Below are 17,407 nucleotides of genomic sequence, written 5' to 3' on the forward strand. Positions count from 1 at the left end.
GTGAGACTGGTGTGTGTGTGTGTGTGTGTGTGTGTGTGTGTGTGTGTGTGTGTGTGTGTGTGTGTGTTTATACAGCTTCTGATTGATTATCCTGTCCAAATAGAATAACAAATACAATGTATCCATGAATACAATTCCTTGCATATATCTCCAAAAGACTGTAGAGTGGCAGTTATTGCCATCATATTTCACCTTTTTTCTAAACACAGAAACAGTGCTGGATTAGACTGGACTAACTAAATTTAATCTCAGTTACAGTACATTAACCAAGCCTCAAAACAACTGCATTTCATGAGGTCCTTTCACTTTTTGAAATGGATTTATAGTGCAAGAGTTATAAGTTCTATGTAATAATTGCTTTATTAGTGAAGATGATCTGGTTTGTTGATGTAGACCTTAAATTTTTGTTAAGCAGAGGTCCCTGTGCTGGACTAAACTAAGTCTATTCTTTTAAGCCACAGGAGCCCAGTACAAGAATAACTCAACTACAGCTGTTTTCGGAAGGCCTAGCTGCTTATAAACCAAAAAATGCACATACTGAATTAACTAATATCATAATTGCATTAACAGTCATACAAAGAATATGGGAAAGTTTATCACCACACACACACACACACACACACACACACACACACACATACACACACACACACACACACACACACACACACACACACGCACACACACACACACACGCACACCCACACACACACACACACACACACGCACACACACACACACACACACACACAGCTGCCATATCTGTGAATGAGGTGTGAGTGCCTAGTCTGATAAAGTACCTCTATTACCATGTTAAGGTCTTTGGAATTTATCATCTGCGATTATGTGTGTGTGTATGTGAGGGCTCTTGTCTGTCACCAGTGAAAGAACTATTTTAAGGGGCCATCTTCAAAACCTTCACCTCTGTCTACTCTGAATGGACACCCTTGTTGACTAAAGCCTTGCTAAATTCACTTTGAATTCAAGGTTCCATCATTTTTTAATGCTCATATTTATATGACTCAATGATGAACATCTATTTGTTCAATAAAACGTAATATCCAGATTTCCTGGAAGTAGACCTCTCCAGTGGTCTCCTAAACTAAAGTCATAAAGGGCAGTGGAGCTCAGTGGTTAAGGTACTTGACTTGGTTCAAGCCCCACCACTGCCCAGTTGCCACTGTCTGGTCCCTGAACACGACCCTCAACCCTTAATTGCTCAAGTTGTACTCAGTCATAATTGTAAGTCGCTTTGGATAAAAGCCTCAGTGAAATGCTTTAAATGCAGTGCAAAACAATTTAACACAAGGATAATGCCAGACTGCGTCGGGTTCTCCTGTCGTGCTGCAGCTATCACTTTCTGCATCTCCATTCCTGTATTAAACCCTTACTCTTGAACGCGGCCGCGGGCTAATTGCATACGCTGATTTTTGCACCGTGTGCAGGGCTCCGTTGCGTGTGCTCTCACTAGGTGGTGCACTGCTAAAGACGGCAGGGTTTAAAGGCTCCGTCGTGCGCTCGCTCGGAAGCCCGGCGGCGGCGCGCGTCGCTCGCAGTGCCGTGGCCGCCCCTCGTGACCGCGCGCGAGCCAATCAGGCGCGGGAGCCAGAGTTCTCCCCGCGGCCGCCATTAGAGAAAGGAATCCGTGAATTCAGATGGAAACCAGCAGGGACACGTACCGAGAATATGGTCTGAGGACGAGCGGCTCGGCGTAGTTTCCCCGTCGTGTTTCGCGACGCTTTTTTTTTTTTTTTTTTTTTTTAATCCGGGATGCTTTTTCGGTTTTAGCGCGGCCGTGGCGGCGGTGGCGGCGTAAGGAGGCCGTTTTAGCGGAGACCGTTTCGAGCTAAGGGGGAGGGGGACAGTTGTCTCTGGGCTCTCCCTTTTTTCTTTTTTTTCTCTTTTAACGCTGTTTTCGGTATTTTCACGTTTAATTTATCGCGTCGCGGTTTCAGGCTCGTCGACGGCGGAGGCGGCGGTGCTCTGAGTCTTCCCCCCCCCCCCCCCCCCACCGTTTCGGGTTATTATTGTGGAGGACGGAGGCGAGTCGGATGGGGCTGCTGAGACACATTCCCCCACCGATTGTGTAAAAATAATTCTTAGCACTGCCGACATTAGCCACCAACCCCCCCCCCCCCCCCCCCCGAAAAAATCCTTCTTTATTTCCCGGGAACCGTGACGATGGTGGGGTGTGCGACCGCGCAGTGAAAGGATGAGTTCTTGTTTCGTACCAAACGGGGCCAGCCTGGAGGACTGCCACTCCAACCTCTTCTATCTGGTAAGAGATTTAAAACTAAAGGGGACCGCAGCCATTTTTAACAAGAGCTAGCGAGTCTGCTAGCGTTAGCCGCCGCGTAGGGAGCAGGCTAGCAGGGCCCGGCTAGCAGGGCCCGGTACCGACCGGGCCTTAACCCGGCTGTGCGGGGGGTTTGGGTTCGGTTGGCGTGGGCTCAGTCTGACAAAGACAGAAAGAAGTTCAGTAGCGTTTTCGCACGTTTTTCGCCCTGGGATCGTGTCGTCGTCGTTGTTGTTGTTGTTGTTCGTCTGCAGCGTTGACTAGCTTGGGTTAAGTTTGTGAGATGAAGCAAACTTTACGTGCTCTCGGAGATAAACATGGGCGAATTATATAGCGGGCGGTGAATAGTACTTTCTTCGTTAGTGTCCTGAATGACAGTTTATCCGGACCCCCGTGGATCTGCCTTTAAAGTCAGTTTCATCTCTTAGTGAAACAATGTCTTATTTCTGTTCGGGAGTGTCTGGCTGGATAACGGCTTCGTGATGGCCAGGCTAACTCAGCCTGGTTTAGTTGTGTTGACATGTTTAACTGTTTCGGTCAGAATCACTACGGGATACAGAACACGGTGTGTCTTCACCTCGACACTGCAACGGTGCTGTCGGGTTTGATACAGAGGGTGGTGGTGTTTACAACATTATTAATACAGATTGTAGTGATCCCTGGCGATATGGGTGGTGTTTACAACATTATTAATACAGATTGTAGTGATCCCTGGTGATACGAGTGGTGTTTACAATAGTTGGTGATATGGGTGGTGTTTACAACTTTATTTTTATTCAGATGGTTGTGTTCCCTGGTAATATGGTTGGTGTTTATAACAGTTGGTGATATGGGTGGTGTTTACAACATTTTTGCACACTACATGCTTGTGCACTCAAGGCCTCACACAGAATTATGACTTTGAGTGCAACCCCTGGGCTGTGGACCTCCCTGTTTGCCTTTTGTTGTAATGAGATGCAAGAATGGCTTACTCGGCCGAGAACCCGTTTTCACCTCCTTTATTCATCATGAGACAAGTTGAATAAAGCATTTTTAAAAAGAGTATAGCATAACACATTTTCTTTTGTCGGAGACACTTTGTACCAGCGGATGTCAGTTTTATTGCTGACAGTTTAATCTAATTCTTCTATATTCTATCATGGATTTATGGAAATATGGTTTAGCTCTCACTGAGACCAGAGCTCTCCCTGATTATTCACGTAGAGCGTCTTTCCTCGTGCATGTTATAGTGTTCTATCCTGTTTTGTTTTTGTGAATGTAATTTTAGCACAGGGACACGTGTTAGCAATGCCTGGCTACGAAATGACATATACATAATGTAGAACTGAATATTAAGTTGCAAATCTGGTGGTAAGCAACACAAAATGTTTTTTAGCATACATTAATATATGATTAAATCGATTGGTCTTGTGTATACACCATGTTGTTGTTGTTGTTGTTGTTTTTTTTTTTTGGCAGAGCAGATCAGAAATTTTTAAAAGCAGCATATGAGAAGCTCACATGTCTTGGTCGATGAAACGTCACATGGTCTTGATTTCACAGCAGGCAGTGGTTAGTATTTTTGTCAACAAAGCACAGTACAGTTTCCTACAAGCACTGTAAAGCTTACAACAGCTTAAGTATTAGAGAAGGTGTTAAAGTGGTACTTTTGCTTACATTTACTGTGCTCTTTCTCTGATGCTTTTGGGATGGTGGGGATATTGAAAAGGCATGCTTTCACCAGGCTGTGCGCACAGGCATTTTAATGAGCAGCTTCCACATACATGGCTCTGACCCTTTGCACTGTGGTTGTAGTGTTTTTTTTTTTGTGTGTCTGTTCAGCAATGTTCAAGCCTGTTTGGTTTGTTTATTTTTGGCTACTAGTAGGGCAGTGTTGTGCCAGTATGCCTAAAATGAATCCAAAACGAGCATTTTGCTTGTTAAAATTGCCTAAGGTATACAAATGCTGAATTTGTTTGTTTAATCTCAAAAGACCTCTTTTGGAGCGTGTGCTGTAATCACACAATCACATTCTTTTAGTATAGTAGGGTGCTTTGGAGAGCTGTTTCATGGAACTTTATTGATGTACATTTATTTCGTGTGAACAACAAACCGGATTGTTTCAGTGTGGCAGAGTTGCCATCAGTTTGAGGAACAGTGGTTAGGGGAGGTGTCTGTGTGTTGGGGAGGTGTGGGTGGGTGTGTGTGTCTGTCAGGGAGTTAAAATGATTCACCTCACCTGTTGCTTTTTGCGATTTTCAAACAAGGCAGCTGTTTGCTTAGAGAGTAGTGCTAACATGGAGTGGGGTGCAGAGGGGTGACTGAGACTGTGATAGAGAAGGTAGCAGCTGAACGAAGGGAAAGGTCATGACCCTGTGATCTAGTCATCACTAAGTAAAATGGTCTGCACATGCCAAATGTCAAACTACTACCAAATTCCACAACCTTGTTAAACACTTAAATGTTCACATTCAGTTGTTTTTTGGTATTGTACTGAAAGAGTTTAAAATGGAGGAAATTGCAAGAGCTCAGAAGTATGTTGTCTAAATACAGAGTATTCCTGGTTTATCGTAATGTACAAGATGCTGAGATTCTCTGTTCTGCCATTTTGAAAAATCTGGCCTATTTTGAGGTTTCCTTTTAATTTTATTGTTTCTCTCTGTTTATTTTAGCGAGAGAGAGCCTGTAATCTCTTATTTTTCTTGTCCCATTAATATCCAAGAGCATTGCCAAGTGTTGGCAGTCTTGGTCTTGTTCGTTGCACCAGTAGGTCTTCTCGGATTGCCAGCTTGAGTGCCCCTAGTTCCTCTTGCACTTTGTTGCATCCAGATGTGCGTTTTGCATGTTTGTGCAGCTGGTTTTCGTCTCTGCTCATACAGCCAAGGGCTCAGAATATTCTCACAGGTTGAGAAGTAGCTACAGTAGTTTCAGTCAGCAACAGTCATGCTGTGTTAAGTTTTTTATAAACAGTTGAAGATATAGTCTCATCGTTCATTTGTTTACTGTTGCTGCATTGAAGTGGGAAAAAATGGTGTCAATAAAACATAAATAAAAAATCCTGAAAATTTTTCCTTGTTAATACAAAAAAGGTATTGCTCTAATTTATTTGGAGAAGGATGGTTGATGAATTGATTTTGCCTCTCTGAGTGTGTAAGGGACCCATCAGTCTAGTTTGAATATATATACAGGTAATTAAATTAGCCTCATATTGGGAGTACAAACCACTTTAGTATTGATTTATTAATGGAAAATGACCAGTGCTGTGTTACCAAATCTCCCTGGTTGTAAAGTACATTTAAGGTTCATTTTTTTGCATTCTTTCAAGCTGGTTGGTTACCTGGGAGCTTTGTCCACTCAGCATTACAGTAAACTAATCCACCATGGACACACTTACCTTAACTGGGCTGCTGCTGTTGTTGTTGTTGTTGTTGTTTTCCTGTTCATGGTTATTTATACACAGTTCTTTTTCTCTCCTCTATCAGCACATTTACCATTGTTGTACACCATTTATTAATGTAACAACACGAGGCAAAAAAACAAACAAACCCCACAACCAAACGACAAACATAAGGCGGACGATTGTGCTTTTTTCTTCTTTCAGCCTATCTCCCTCAGACACTCGCACATGCAGCCGTTCAGAGCAGATCAATAAACCCAGGCCTCAGCAGCTGTGACGGGTTTATCACGGCTCACATCTTAGAAGATTGGACGTGAATGTCATCTACTGCAGCAAAACAGATGGTCTCCTGGCTTTGGCCAGCTTGGAATAAGTAGTTGTGCAGGGCGGTGTATTACACATTTATATGTAGTTACTGATAATGGCTTGCTGATATTTTGGGCTAGTGTTTGTTGGGGGGATGGGGTGGGGTGGGGGTGTACAGACTCAGACCATGCAGATATCCAAGACCCGGCCAAGTCATGTGATCTTAGCAGGTGTGTGTGCGTCACTCATGTGCTTAAAGAGGATTTACCTGTTACCTGTTTACCTGCCAAAAACACCTGAACTACCTTTCTTACTGTTACTGTGCTTTATTTAGGCTACAATAAGACTATGTGAGAAAATCCAAGGTCTTCTGTTCTACACGTGTAGCTCTGTACCTTTTGTCATTCAGCATTCACTGTAGATACGAGCTTGTTACTTGGGCTTAACAAGTTTACCGTTTATTGTTAGCCTGCACTCTACATCCTATCGAAGAAGGGTGAGGGAAAGAGGACTCGACATGTTTTAGTTATGTGATTCCACACATTCCACTTATCGCACCTAAACCTAAATGCTTTTAGGTTTATTTGGGTATTGCGCTAAGGAAAAATGTGAAAGCCAGCCCATTTGGAGTTTCCAATCAAAGGCATGCAGCCGCTGACGTTTTGAAAAATTATTTCAAAAAACCTATGTTCCGTTCAATCCTAGCGCTAACACATTCAAGTGACATATTTAGGCTTATGTTCACGGAAGCCCTGCTGTATCCGTATAAAGTGAGAGGCTGCTCTCTGAAGAGGCTACTCTGCTGTGTGTGTGTGTGTGTGTGTGTGTGTGTGTGTGTGTGTGTGTGTGTGTGTGTGTGTGTGTGTGTGTGTGTGTGTGTGTGTGCTTCTGCGATATTGTAGCCTGTTTTATAATGATATTTACAAATTAAAAAAAATTAAATTCCTGATGTGTATTTTTTTTTGTTTGTTTGCTGTTCCTAAATAGAATGGCAGAAAAGTAGCCCTTAGGGAGTCTTTTATTCCTTGTTTCTTATGTCTTAGTCAGCAGTAGTCTGTGTGAGCTGCATGGATTATTTACCTGTGTTTTTTAAAGTGGTGGTTATTAATAATATCATTATTATTATTATTATGTACTCTACATTATTGTCTCTGAACGTAGCCTGTGTTGAAGTAAATTCTTAATATCAGCTTTATATTGGTTATTGGCAACATCCCTCTCCTAAAACCAGCATTGACTATAAACCAGTTCACAGGCTAACACAAACACTCCCCCCCCCACCCCGCCCCCTCTCTCCCAGGCTGATCTGACGGGAATCAAATGGAAGCGGTACATGTGGCAGGGTCCCACGTCGGCTCCGATGGTGTTTCCGGTCACGGAGGAAGACCCCATCCTCGGCAGCTTCAGCCGCTGCCTGAAGGCGGACGTGTTGAGCGTGTGGAGACGGAGCTTGCGTCTGGGCCGGCGAGAGCTCTGGCTCTTCTGGTGGGGTGACGATCCCAACTTCTCCGATCTCATCCACCATGAGCTCATAGGTGAGCAGGCAGGAGTACCTTGTGGTTGCAAACTGTCTTTGTGTTGTGGTCAACAATCTCTCTCTCTCTTTCTTTCTCTCTGTCTCTCTCTGTCTCTCTCTCATTTTCCTTTCTTCCTTTTTGGCTTCCTCTTACACCCACAGTTTTTACACACAGTTGACTTGTCTGAGTTCCACCTGAAGCAAAGTGCACAGTCTTGTCTACATTTGTTGCTAAAAGCAGCACTCTGTCATCTGTGGTTTGAGCAAGTTTCACTCTTTTAAGTGAGTGTTCTGCAAGAATGTGTTTATTACTGGAAACCAATTGTACCAGTTGTACTGAAATGCTCCAGATGTCTTGGTGATCAGTCTTCTGGTTTTTGAGTGGGGGGGGCTCGGTCTGGCAGAGAGACTGGTGTTGCTGTAGTATTTTTGAAAGTTTTGCCTATATAGAGATGGCTGTCATTTTCACTCGTCCTTCAGATGACCACATAAAACTCTACACCAGTTTTCTTCTCTACAGCAACTGTACAAGCAAAGAGGTACATTTCATTAAAAATATTGAATATAAAATCACCTTTGCCCAGTACGGGGTGCTTAGTCATTCCTTTGCATAGTGTGTGTTCACACACAGGTTATGACATGTTATGAGAAGTCCCTTCTTGTGTGAGTCCCTTCGTCTCACTTCTGTGGCCCACACATCTATAAAATCAAGGTCTGGTTATTTAAGGTCCAAAATGCATGACTGAACAGGTGTCTGTGTGTGCGTGTGTGTGTGTGTGTGTGTGTGGTTTGTATTTATTTATTTTTTAATCATAGAGATCACAGGAACCCGTTATGGACTGCAGTTCATACCTGAGTCAGAGATGTGATGGCTGTTTTGTTTTGTCATGACATCTCCAAGAAGCATCCTGTTAGAAATTAGAAAGCTCTCGGTTTCTGTCTTTTGCCATTTTACGATGGCTGAAGATATTGCCTCCATTCCATCGTTACTCATGAGAGGAGAAATGCGGCTAAAAAGAATGAGGGAGAGAGTTACAGAGAGAGGTGGAGAAAGAAGAAAAGAGAAACGGAAAGAAAATTAAGTAAGAGGAGAGTGGAGGAAGAGAGCTCTCCTGTCTGCGTGCCCTGTGCCCTGCGTGGCCCTGCTTTTGTGTCAGTAGATGGTTGGAAGTGGAGGCACACACGGTCCACAGAGACAAGAAACAACCCCATAATAACCCTGTTGCTGGGCAATATTGTGTATTATATTTCATTTAGGCTACTATTTATGAACATTTGCTTAGCATTAACCATGCTGCAAAGGCTCTTATTTTAACTATCCCTGCACGTCCATCTTGGGATGTTGGCAGCCCCGGTGTGATATGGCTTGCAGATGCACTTCCACGGTGACTGAGAAGCCATGAGCACTTCTGTTCCTAAGAAACGGGTGTAGGCCTGTGTCCTGAGACCCAGTTCCACCAAGACACACACGTGAGAGGCTGAAAACAGCCTCACAGAGGAGCGGTGAGCCCCAGTGAGCTGTTTGTGCACTCTTAATAAGGAACAGGTTCCGTGAGTGTGACCACCGGGCCTATCCGTATCAGAACATCTCCGCCTTTCAGTAATACGCCCCGCTCGCAGAGCGAAATGGTTATCGTATCTTCTGGAAGGACGGACATCGTGTTTAGGTGCTTTATGGCCCGGTTGTAACGGCTGAGGTCTGCCCGCTGAACACAGTCCAGAAACAAACGACTAAAGGATTGACACGAGGGCCTTTGTATAGCCGAAGCAGATTTAAAATCCTAACCCTGTTTCATCAGCATGTAGCTAGACTACGGCGGAAAGGCCATTCTGTTTCATATGGACATCACAGTTAAGAAACTGCAATTGTTTTTTTTTCTTTTCCCTCCCTCAATTGTTTTCTCATGGCAATAGTTTCTAATAGTGTTGGTGCAATACACTAGTGGCTGTGTTATGTTGGCCCCTACACAGCAGTAGTGGCTGTGTGTTATGTTGGCCCCTACACAGCAGTAGTGGCTGTGTGTTATGTTGGCCCCTACACAGCAGTAGTGGCTGTGTGTTATGTTGGCCCCTACACAGCAGTAGTGGCTGTGTGTTATGTTGGCCCCTACACAGCAGTAGTGGCTATGTGTTATGTTGGCCCCTACACAGCAGTAGTGGCTATGTGTTATGTTGGCCCCTACACAGCAGTAGTGGCTGTGTGTTATGTTGGCCCCTACACAGCAGTAGTGGCTGTGTGTTATGTTGGCCCCTACACAGCAGTAGTGGCTGTGTGTTATGTTGGCCCCTACACAGCAGTAGTGGCTGTGTGTTATGTTGGCCCCTACACAGCAGTAGTGGCTGTGTGTTATGTTGGCCCCTACACAGCAGTAGTGGCTGTGTGTTATGTTGGCCCCTACACAGCAGTAGTGGCTGTGTGTTATGTTGGCCCCTACACAGCAGTAGTGGCTGTGTGTTATGTTGGCCCCTACACAGCAGTAGTGGCTGTGTGTTATGTTGGCCCCTACACAGCAGTAGTGACTGTGTGTTATGTTGGCCCCTACACAGCAGTAGTGGCTGTGTGTTATGTTGGCCCCTACACAGCAGTAGTGGCTGTGTGTTATGTTGGCCCCTACACAGCAGTAGTGGCTGTGTGTTATGTTGGCCCCTACACAGCAGTAGTGGCTGTGTGTTATGTTGGCCCCTACACAGCAGTAGTGGCTGTGTGTTATGTTGGCCCCTACACAGCAGTAGTGACTGTGTGTTATGTTGGCCCCTACACAGCAGTAGTGACTGTGTGTTATGTTGGCCCCTACACAGCAGTAGTGACTGTGTGTTATGTTGGCCCCTACACAGCAGTAGTGACTGTGTGTTATGTTGGCCCCTACACAGCAGTAGTGGCTGTGTGTTATGTTGGCCCCTACACAGCAGTAGTGGCTGTGTGTTATGTTGGCCCCTACACAGCAGTAGTGGCTGTGTGTTATGTTGGCCCCTACACAGCAGTAGTGGCTGTGTGTTATGTTGGCCCCTACACAGCAGTAGTGGCTGTGTGTTATGTTGGCCCCTACACAGCAGTAGTGGCTGTGTGTTATGTTGGCCCCTACACAGCAGTAGTGGCTGTGTTATGTTGGCCCCTACACAGCAGTAGTGGCTGTGTGTTATGTTGGCCCCTACACAGCAGTAGTGGCTGTGTGTTATGTTGGCCCCTACACAGCAGTAGTGGCTGTGTGTTATGTTGGCCCCTACACAGCAGTAGTGGCTGTGTGTTATGTTGGCCCCTACACAGCAGTAGTGGCTGTGTGTTATGTTGGCCCCTACTCTAGAAGCAGTGTCTACATCTGGAGTGTCTTGGTCGTGCTATACTTTGCACCCAGACGGTTCTTCCAGATATGCCTCCACAGCAGACTTCCAGACGGGTTTTCCAGATATGCCACCACAGCAGACTTCCAGACGGGTTTTCCAGATACAGCAGACTTCCAGAGCCAGAGTGGAATGTTGTTGCTGACCAAGTTGCTCCCCTGCCACAGATCCCTCTGAAATCGCATTATAAATTGAAAATTTCAGCGTAAAGATTTCTTTGTGATGTCTAGAAATTATTTAACTTCTACTTCGATTAGCTTTTATCTTTTAATTTTATTACTTCTGTATCCTTCTGTAAAGCAGTTTGTAAGCCTTGTTTTAAAAGGTGTTCTAGAAATAAATCTTATTCTTATGTTTCTTTATGTTCCTTATTCTACGTTGCTTTATGTTTTACACAATGCCTGAAAATTGAGCTGCAGTAAATGATGGGAGTGTTTTGCAGTGCTGTGCTCCTAAATCACCTTCTGTTGTAAATGCATACATGTTCTAACGGGTGCCGTAGAGTGAGGAGGGTGTCCTTTATACAGCAGTAATAACAGAAATACTGTTTGAAGTTGTTCCACCAATCGAAAGGGAGAAAGTGGACTGATATTTCAGCATGTGTTGTAGCAGTGAATGACATGGCGAGGATGCACCGTTGGTTTTCCCCCTTTATCACTTAATTATCCCCGTTTTACAATGACAGCCCGTGCTAGTGAGTCATTGTGCGTGAGTGCATGTGCAGATTTTGTGCGCACGCGTGTGCAGGTGCCTTGCGTTACTTCTGTGTCTGAGCCTTTTACACCCAGGTCATGGCATATTTTGAATGGGCATTCATTGTTAATGTGATTAAAAGGCCACGTGGAGACAACAGCCACTAAGAGCTGTTGTGAACTTTGTTTACTGACCCTTTAACCTGGACCTGATGTTTTTTTTTTAATATGGTCTGCTTTTATATCAACATGTAGAAATTGTGAATTTCTATAATACACAATTTCAAGTGCGGTTTCTATAGTGTTGTGTAGTTCACATGTAAATTCAGTTGCCTTATGATTGACAGGGTTATTAGCATATAATGTTAATCACAGCTAGTTAATAGGTCAATAGGTCAATCCTTTATACAGAAACAACTCAGGGAAAGCTTGATGTCATGAGGTAATAGATCCAAAAACGACTGCCAGCTGACACTAAATAGCTGCAAAATGTCCTTTAGGTAGCTATTAGCAGACAACAGCAGCCGTGCCGTGTGCCATGAGGTCATTCCTTTTGTGAGGTAGCCAAGTTAACCTCGAAATGTGACTTGACTTTACAAGCTTGCTAGTTGTTGACATTACCCTACTTACCAAAGAAATGACAGGAGAGCTTCAGTTTTACAGTGTTGCAGTTGACACACAACCAAATCACCTGTTTTTGTTTGTTTGTTTGTTTTTTTTTGTTACATATCCAATGAGGACACTAATGATGTTTAGTGCATTTTTACAGATGATACCAACTCCTGACAGTAATGGTTGTTTTCGCTGAGACATCTGCTAGTGATCTGGGCTGTTGGCTTTGGGGAAATATGTGTTCACTGCAACCTTTTAAAACAGAACAAATGCGGCTACCACTCTGTCATAGGTCGTTCCCTTCAGATGGGGTTTGATTACTCTCCGTGGGTTCACTGATGGCTACAGTAATCTAGCACTTCTTATCCTGAAGTAGCCGTTTAGTTTAGTGCTACTTTAAATGTTTAAGTTCTCTCTTCTTAAAACTGCAATTTGCCTAAAAGCTTTTTGCCTTTTAGTTTTATTGTTTCCATCATCATCAATAATAATAATAATAATAATAATAATAATAAACAACAACAATAATAATAATAATGTTACGAGTTACTGAAGTTCATATTCTCTAAACAGAATTCATTTAGACTTTTTTTTACAATCTGGATTAAATTGGTCTTTTGAGTGCACCTGAAAGAAGAACACTGGGGCCAGTGGTAGCTGGACTGATCAGGCTAATAATTGTAAGTCGCTTTGGATAAATGCTTCAGCTAAATGCCGTAAAAATTGTAAAATGTAAAAATGTTAAGTTAGCTAAATTAATAGCCAGTCTATTTAAACTTGATCAATTCCAACTTGTAAAACCGTTAAACTTGCTGAACCGTCAAGCTAGCTAAACCATTCTCAACTTCAGGATGTCTTGAGTTCAGAAAGGCATGTCGTGAACTGGGTCTGTGTATGCGTGAACACCAACTTCTGACAGTAGACAGGTAGCCAGTGTGGCTGTCACGGGGCAGGGGTTACTCAGTACTCAGGCCTCCATCCTTCTAAATCTGGCCATTGTTTGCACTTGCCTTTCACATGTGCTTCACCTTCTGCAGGGCACGGACTGCCTTGTGCCCAAGCAGGCAAATAAACTGTTAACCTGATGTGTGTAGGTCTTCTTCAGCAGCCAACAGCTCTGTTCCCTTACCAAGCCATGTGTACACCAAGCGATGCGTCTTGTGTTTCCTGTACACATGATTTATCATGTAGCTCACTGAGTGACATAGAAATTAAAATTGTATGAAAATTGCTTTCCGACCAGGATGGGTACCCTTGTTCACCTGATGAAGCACCCAAGCAAGCAGCTTCCCTAATGGTCAGGCTCTCCCATGTCACTTCTCATGCTGTAATGTGTTTTGGTACTTTAGCAGTTGAGGAAGTCTAGAAGTGGACTGTGTGCTCGTTTTCGGCCGAGAGTCCCAGAACGCTCTGAAACGACCTCCAGAGACCTCTGGCCTAGATGGCAGAGGGAGCCGACCTCTTCTCAGCTGGCACATCCGCAGTCTGCTCGTGCGCTGCTTCCTTCATCCTCCTCCTCCTCCTCCTCCTCCTCCTCCTCCTCTTCCTGCTCCTCGCCTCATCAGATTAGCGGCCTGAAAAAGCCTTTTAATTTTCGAGGCGAGTGCCATTGCTTCCAGCCTTTAATCCCTTTCCTCCAGAGGAAGGTCTGAGCCCAGAGCCGAGGGCTCTCCGGATGGCGCTCGCTGGCAGCGTGAGTGTGACGAGCTGCTGCGCTTTTGGCGGCGCGTGCGTGCGATGGCCCGTTCAGCTCGGGCCGCTGGAATACGCCACCTGGAAGGTCCCGGCGCCTGTGGGACGGCCCTTTCCCAAGTCAGCAGATCTTCCAGTTCGGTGAAATGAGCAGCACACTGGAAGGCTACAGAGCCCTATTCTCATGGAAATGTGGGCTTGGCCTCCCCTCCTCCTTCCCCTTTTTACTGCTAGCTTCTCCCCTCCTTTTCCCTTCATAAATCCTGCTGATGTCTTTGGGGCATCCAAAGAGCAAAGGATAAATGAGCTCTCCCACTCTCTCTCCCTCCCTCTCTCTTACACTCTCTCTCTCTCTCTCTCTCTCTCTCTCTCTCTCACCCCCCCCTTCTCTTTGTTTCTCGTGCATTCTCTCTCACTATGTTGCTCTCCGTTTCCCTGTCTCTTGCTGTCTGAATCTTTTTTTGCATAGAAATTAAGGAGCTGCAGCCAGTCTGGGAAGGTAATTGCTGTAGGGTTCATTTCTTACGCTCTGTGTGGTTTGTTTGTTGGGTTGTTTGTTTGTTAGTTTTTTCCCCTCCACTGTGCTCCCCCCCCTCCCCCCCGTCACTCATGACACGTGGTTGCCAGTCTACTTGTAGGCCTCTTTCTATTGGCTGCGTTGCTCTCCCTCCCCCACCTCTGAGTTTAGTTCTACCTGTTTCCACCTCATCGCGTTACGTTCCACCAGTGTTCATGATTGCAGAGATGGCCAACTTTCCCAACAAAGGCTCGTTGTGATGGTGTGTTTACTCTGCACAGATGGAAGACATGTTAAATCTGAGGAAGAAGCTCCACTGCTCTGTCTCCTTATGGTGAAGGTGCTTGGGCAGTGTGAGCTGAGATTATAATGTGTTTTTTCAATCAGTTGCAAGCAAGCCTCTTAATTGATAAAACAGAGGCTCTAGTGAGAAATGGATTATAGACTTTAAGGTCGGGGTGACGCATTAACACCCACCCAGTGTGGATATGCACGTAAATTTAGCTGGTAGATATGCTTCGCTTAACATGCACTGTGGAGGGTTAAATAAAACGCTAGACCCACATAAGATGCCCGTACCTGAGCCCCGTCTGCCCCCCAGATGACTTTTGCTCATGACATTTTTGTCTAGCTTGTGTGTGGCAGCAGCCTGAACATACCTGAACACCAGGAGACAACAGAAGTGTAATCTAGCTAAGGCAACAGACGCTGGCCAGTTTCAACACCACCACCAACTGCTATTTGGGTTCTTGTCTGTCTGTCTGTCTATCATGGTTATTCTTATTCATATAGTTAGTAGTAGCGGTAATAAGTATGATGGTGAATGTGTGTTGTTGTCTTTTTAAAAATAAAATATTTATTTATTTATTTATTTATTTTTACTGTATGCTCTTTAAAAAAAGTGGTTGTAAAATTTGTTCATCCACCAGACCCCATGGCAGGTGAACTAAAAAGTTAATTTTCCACTCAGTGTAAGATGGGTTGAAGATCAGCAATCCTTTATTGGCAAGCTGTGAGTGTAGTGAAGCCTGCGTTTGCTGAGCTCAGCTGCTTACAGATTAAAAACGTGTTGGATCATATCTACGGATGGAGGAGAGGGTCATTTCTTTGGCTCAGTCTGGAATGATCGAGAGCGTGAATGGTGCTCCTGTGTTGTGCTGTATACATGCCTTGCTGCTTGCAGGCCATTTTCTAAATCCTTAGCGCTGCTTGACCTTTGACCCGACTTTGGAATGTCCTCTCGGCTGCTTTATTCAACCAGCCCCCTCCTGGACAGGAAATGTGCAAGCAGCTTTCAAACACCCGTTTTTGGACCGTGTGTGTGTGTGCAAGCATGTGTGTGCCTGTGTGTATTCCATGAAAGGACAAGTGTTCATTTCTGCTGGATTGCTCTAGCCAGAGAGGTTGTCTAGATCTCATTAATGTCCTGCATTAGTGTTGCCCAAATTTCTTTAGTACTGTGTTGTGTCCTCAGGAAGGCTGAGCGATCAGTCCTGCTGAATGTGTGTATGACAATCTGACCTGTAACATCTCCCCTTTTGGTTTAAGGGGCTTTGGCTTCTTTTCTCTGCAGGGTTATGGAAAATAGATATTTAGTTCCCTTTGCTCTCTGCCCTCACTGCTTGTATGTGGAAGGATGACAGGTGTGAATAGTGATTGTTTTGTATTATTAGATATCTGGGAGCTCTCTTGTGTCTGTAAACAATGCATCAACTATTGACTGATTTCTAAGGAATCCTTAAAAGATGTCGGCGTTACTGAAAGTTTGTGCTGGTTTGGGTAATGCAGCTTTTTTGCTTGTATATCTGTCTGTCTCTGACATCTGTCTGCTTACAGTCTCTGTCTGTCTCTCACTACCTTCCTTTCTGTCCCTGTCTCTCCATGCATCATAGAACCATGGCATGTGCTCTGTCTCACTCACACACGTGCACACACGCACGCACACACATGCACAAACAGGAAATATTCATTAATTAGTAATAGAAGCTCTGCTGTCCTAGTGGTGCACCACAGAAGTGCAGAGGGAGAAAGAGAGGGGGATGGAGAGACAGAGCAAGAGAATGAGAGAGAGAGAGAGAGAGAGAGAGCGCATGCATAGGAGGGACAGAGAAAATGGCAGCAGAGAAAACGAGAAGGATGTACTGATGGAGCCAGTGCAGGAGAGAGAGGAGTGAGTGATTAGGGAGGTTGGGCTGGGTGGAGGAAATGGAGAATGAAGACTGGGAGGGGAGAGAAGGAGGGACGTAGCAGGATGTAATGAGAGAGGAAGAGGTGTGTGGAGGTTGGAGGAGGTAGGAGGAGGTGTGTGTGGGTTGGGGGACCTGTGTGGAGGTCTGGGGAGGTGTGTGGAGGCGGCTGTGCTCTTCCTCTGTCTTTTTCTGCTGGGTCTTTGCTCGCTCCCCTGAGGCCAGTGGATCAGCACACATTAATCTTTCTGTTTAATGACCTACTGCAGTTCTAATGACTCCCGCATACAAACCTGTGGCGGTAGGGCTACACACACACACACACACACACACACACACACGCGCGCGCGCGCGCTGTCGCCCTGTTTACTTCTAATACTCCTTCTTCCTCTTTCTTCTCCCTAGCAGCACATTAATTCTGAACTTCAGAGTGAGTGTGTTGGAGACCAGTGTAAGACGCCCTCTGTCTGACACCCACACCCACTATTGGCACTGCACAGTTGGTCTGGAGGGAGCTATTGGCCATCGGTCAGTTTTGGCTTGGAGTCTGTCGAGGATCACTTGGTACGCGCGCGTTCGCTCGCGCTCTCTCTTTCTATTTCTCAGGCATCAGTTAAGCTCATAAATCTGCCTGTAAATTGGAGTCTGTTCACTACACACTAGTACACTCCTTCGGCCTCCGCGTTCTCGACGCGCTATCCCAAACCTCCGTATTCCCTCATTGCCAGTTACCAGGTTTAACCTATTGGGTGTGTAGGGTTGGGTATTTGTTTGTTTTTTCCCTCGATCCTGGTGTTAAATTGATACTTTTGCAGTGGTCCTAGTGCCTTAACAGTTATTAAACAAAGAAAACAAAACAAAGGTTGATGACATTTAAA

The 17,407-nt window shown here is 44.9% G+C and overlaps 1 protein-coding gene and 1 long non-coding RNA gene across 2 annotated transcripts in view; one reads left to right on the forward strand and one right to left on the reverse strand.

Annotated features, from left to right (window-relative positions):
- Positions 1-1,595: 1,595 nt before the first annotated feature.
- med13a (mediator complex subunit 13a) overlaps positions 1,596-17,407 on the forward strand; it is a 57,218-nt gene continuing 41,406 nt past the window's right edge. Inside the window, exons 1-2 of the mRNA XM_035535212.2 lie at positions 1,596-2,278; positions 7,279-7,513. Of these exons, the coding sequence (XP_035391105.1) occupies positions 2,213-2,278; positions 7,279-7,513 (301 nt within the window). The 5' untranslated portion in view covers positions 1,596-2,212. The remainder of the gene's footprint in view (positions 2,279-7,278; positions 7,514-17,407) is intronic.
- LOC145652371 (uncharacterized) lies at positions 7,315-10,015 on the reverse strand. Its single transcript, XR_014118562.1, has 2 exons — positions 8,347-10,015; positions 7,315-8,017 (listed from the first exon to the last, which is right to left on the reverse strand). It is a non-coding gene; the product is annotated as an uncharacterized LOC145652371 (long non-coding RNA).

The sequence above is a fragment of the Electrophorus electricus genome, chromosome 19, assembly GCF_041902795.1.
Source record: "Electrophorus electricus isolate QZ-2024a chromosome 19, ASM4190279v1, whole genome shotgun sequence".
NCBI lineage: Eukaryota > Metazoa > Chordata > Actinopteri > Gymnotiformes > Gymnotidae > Electrophorus > Electrophorus electricus.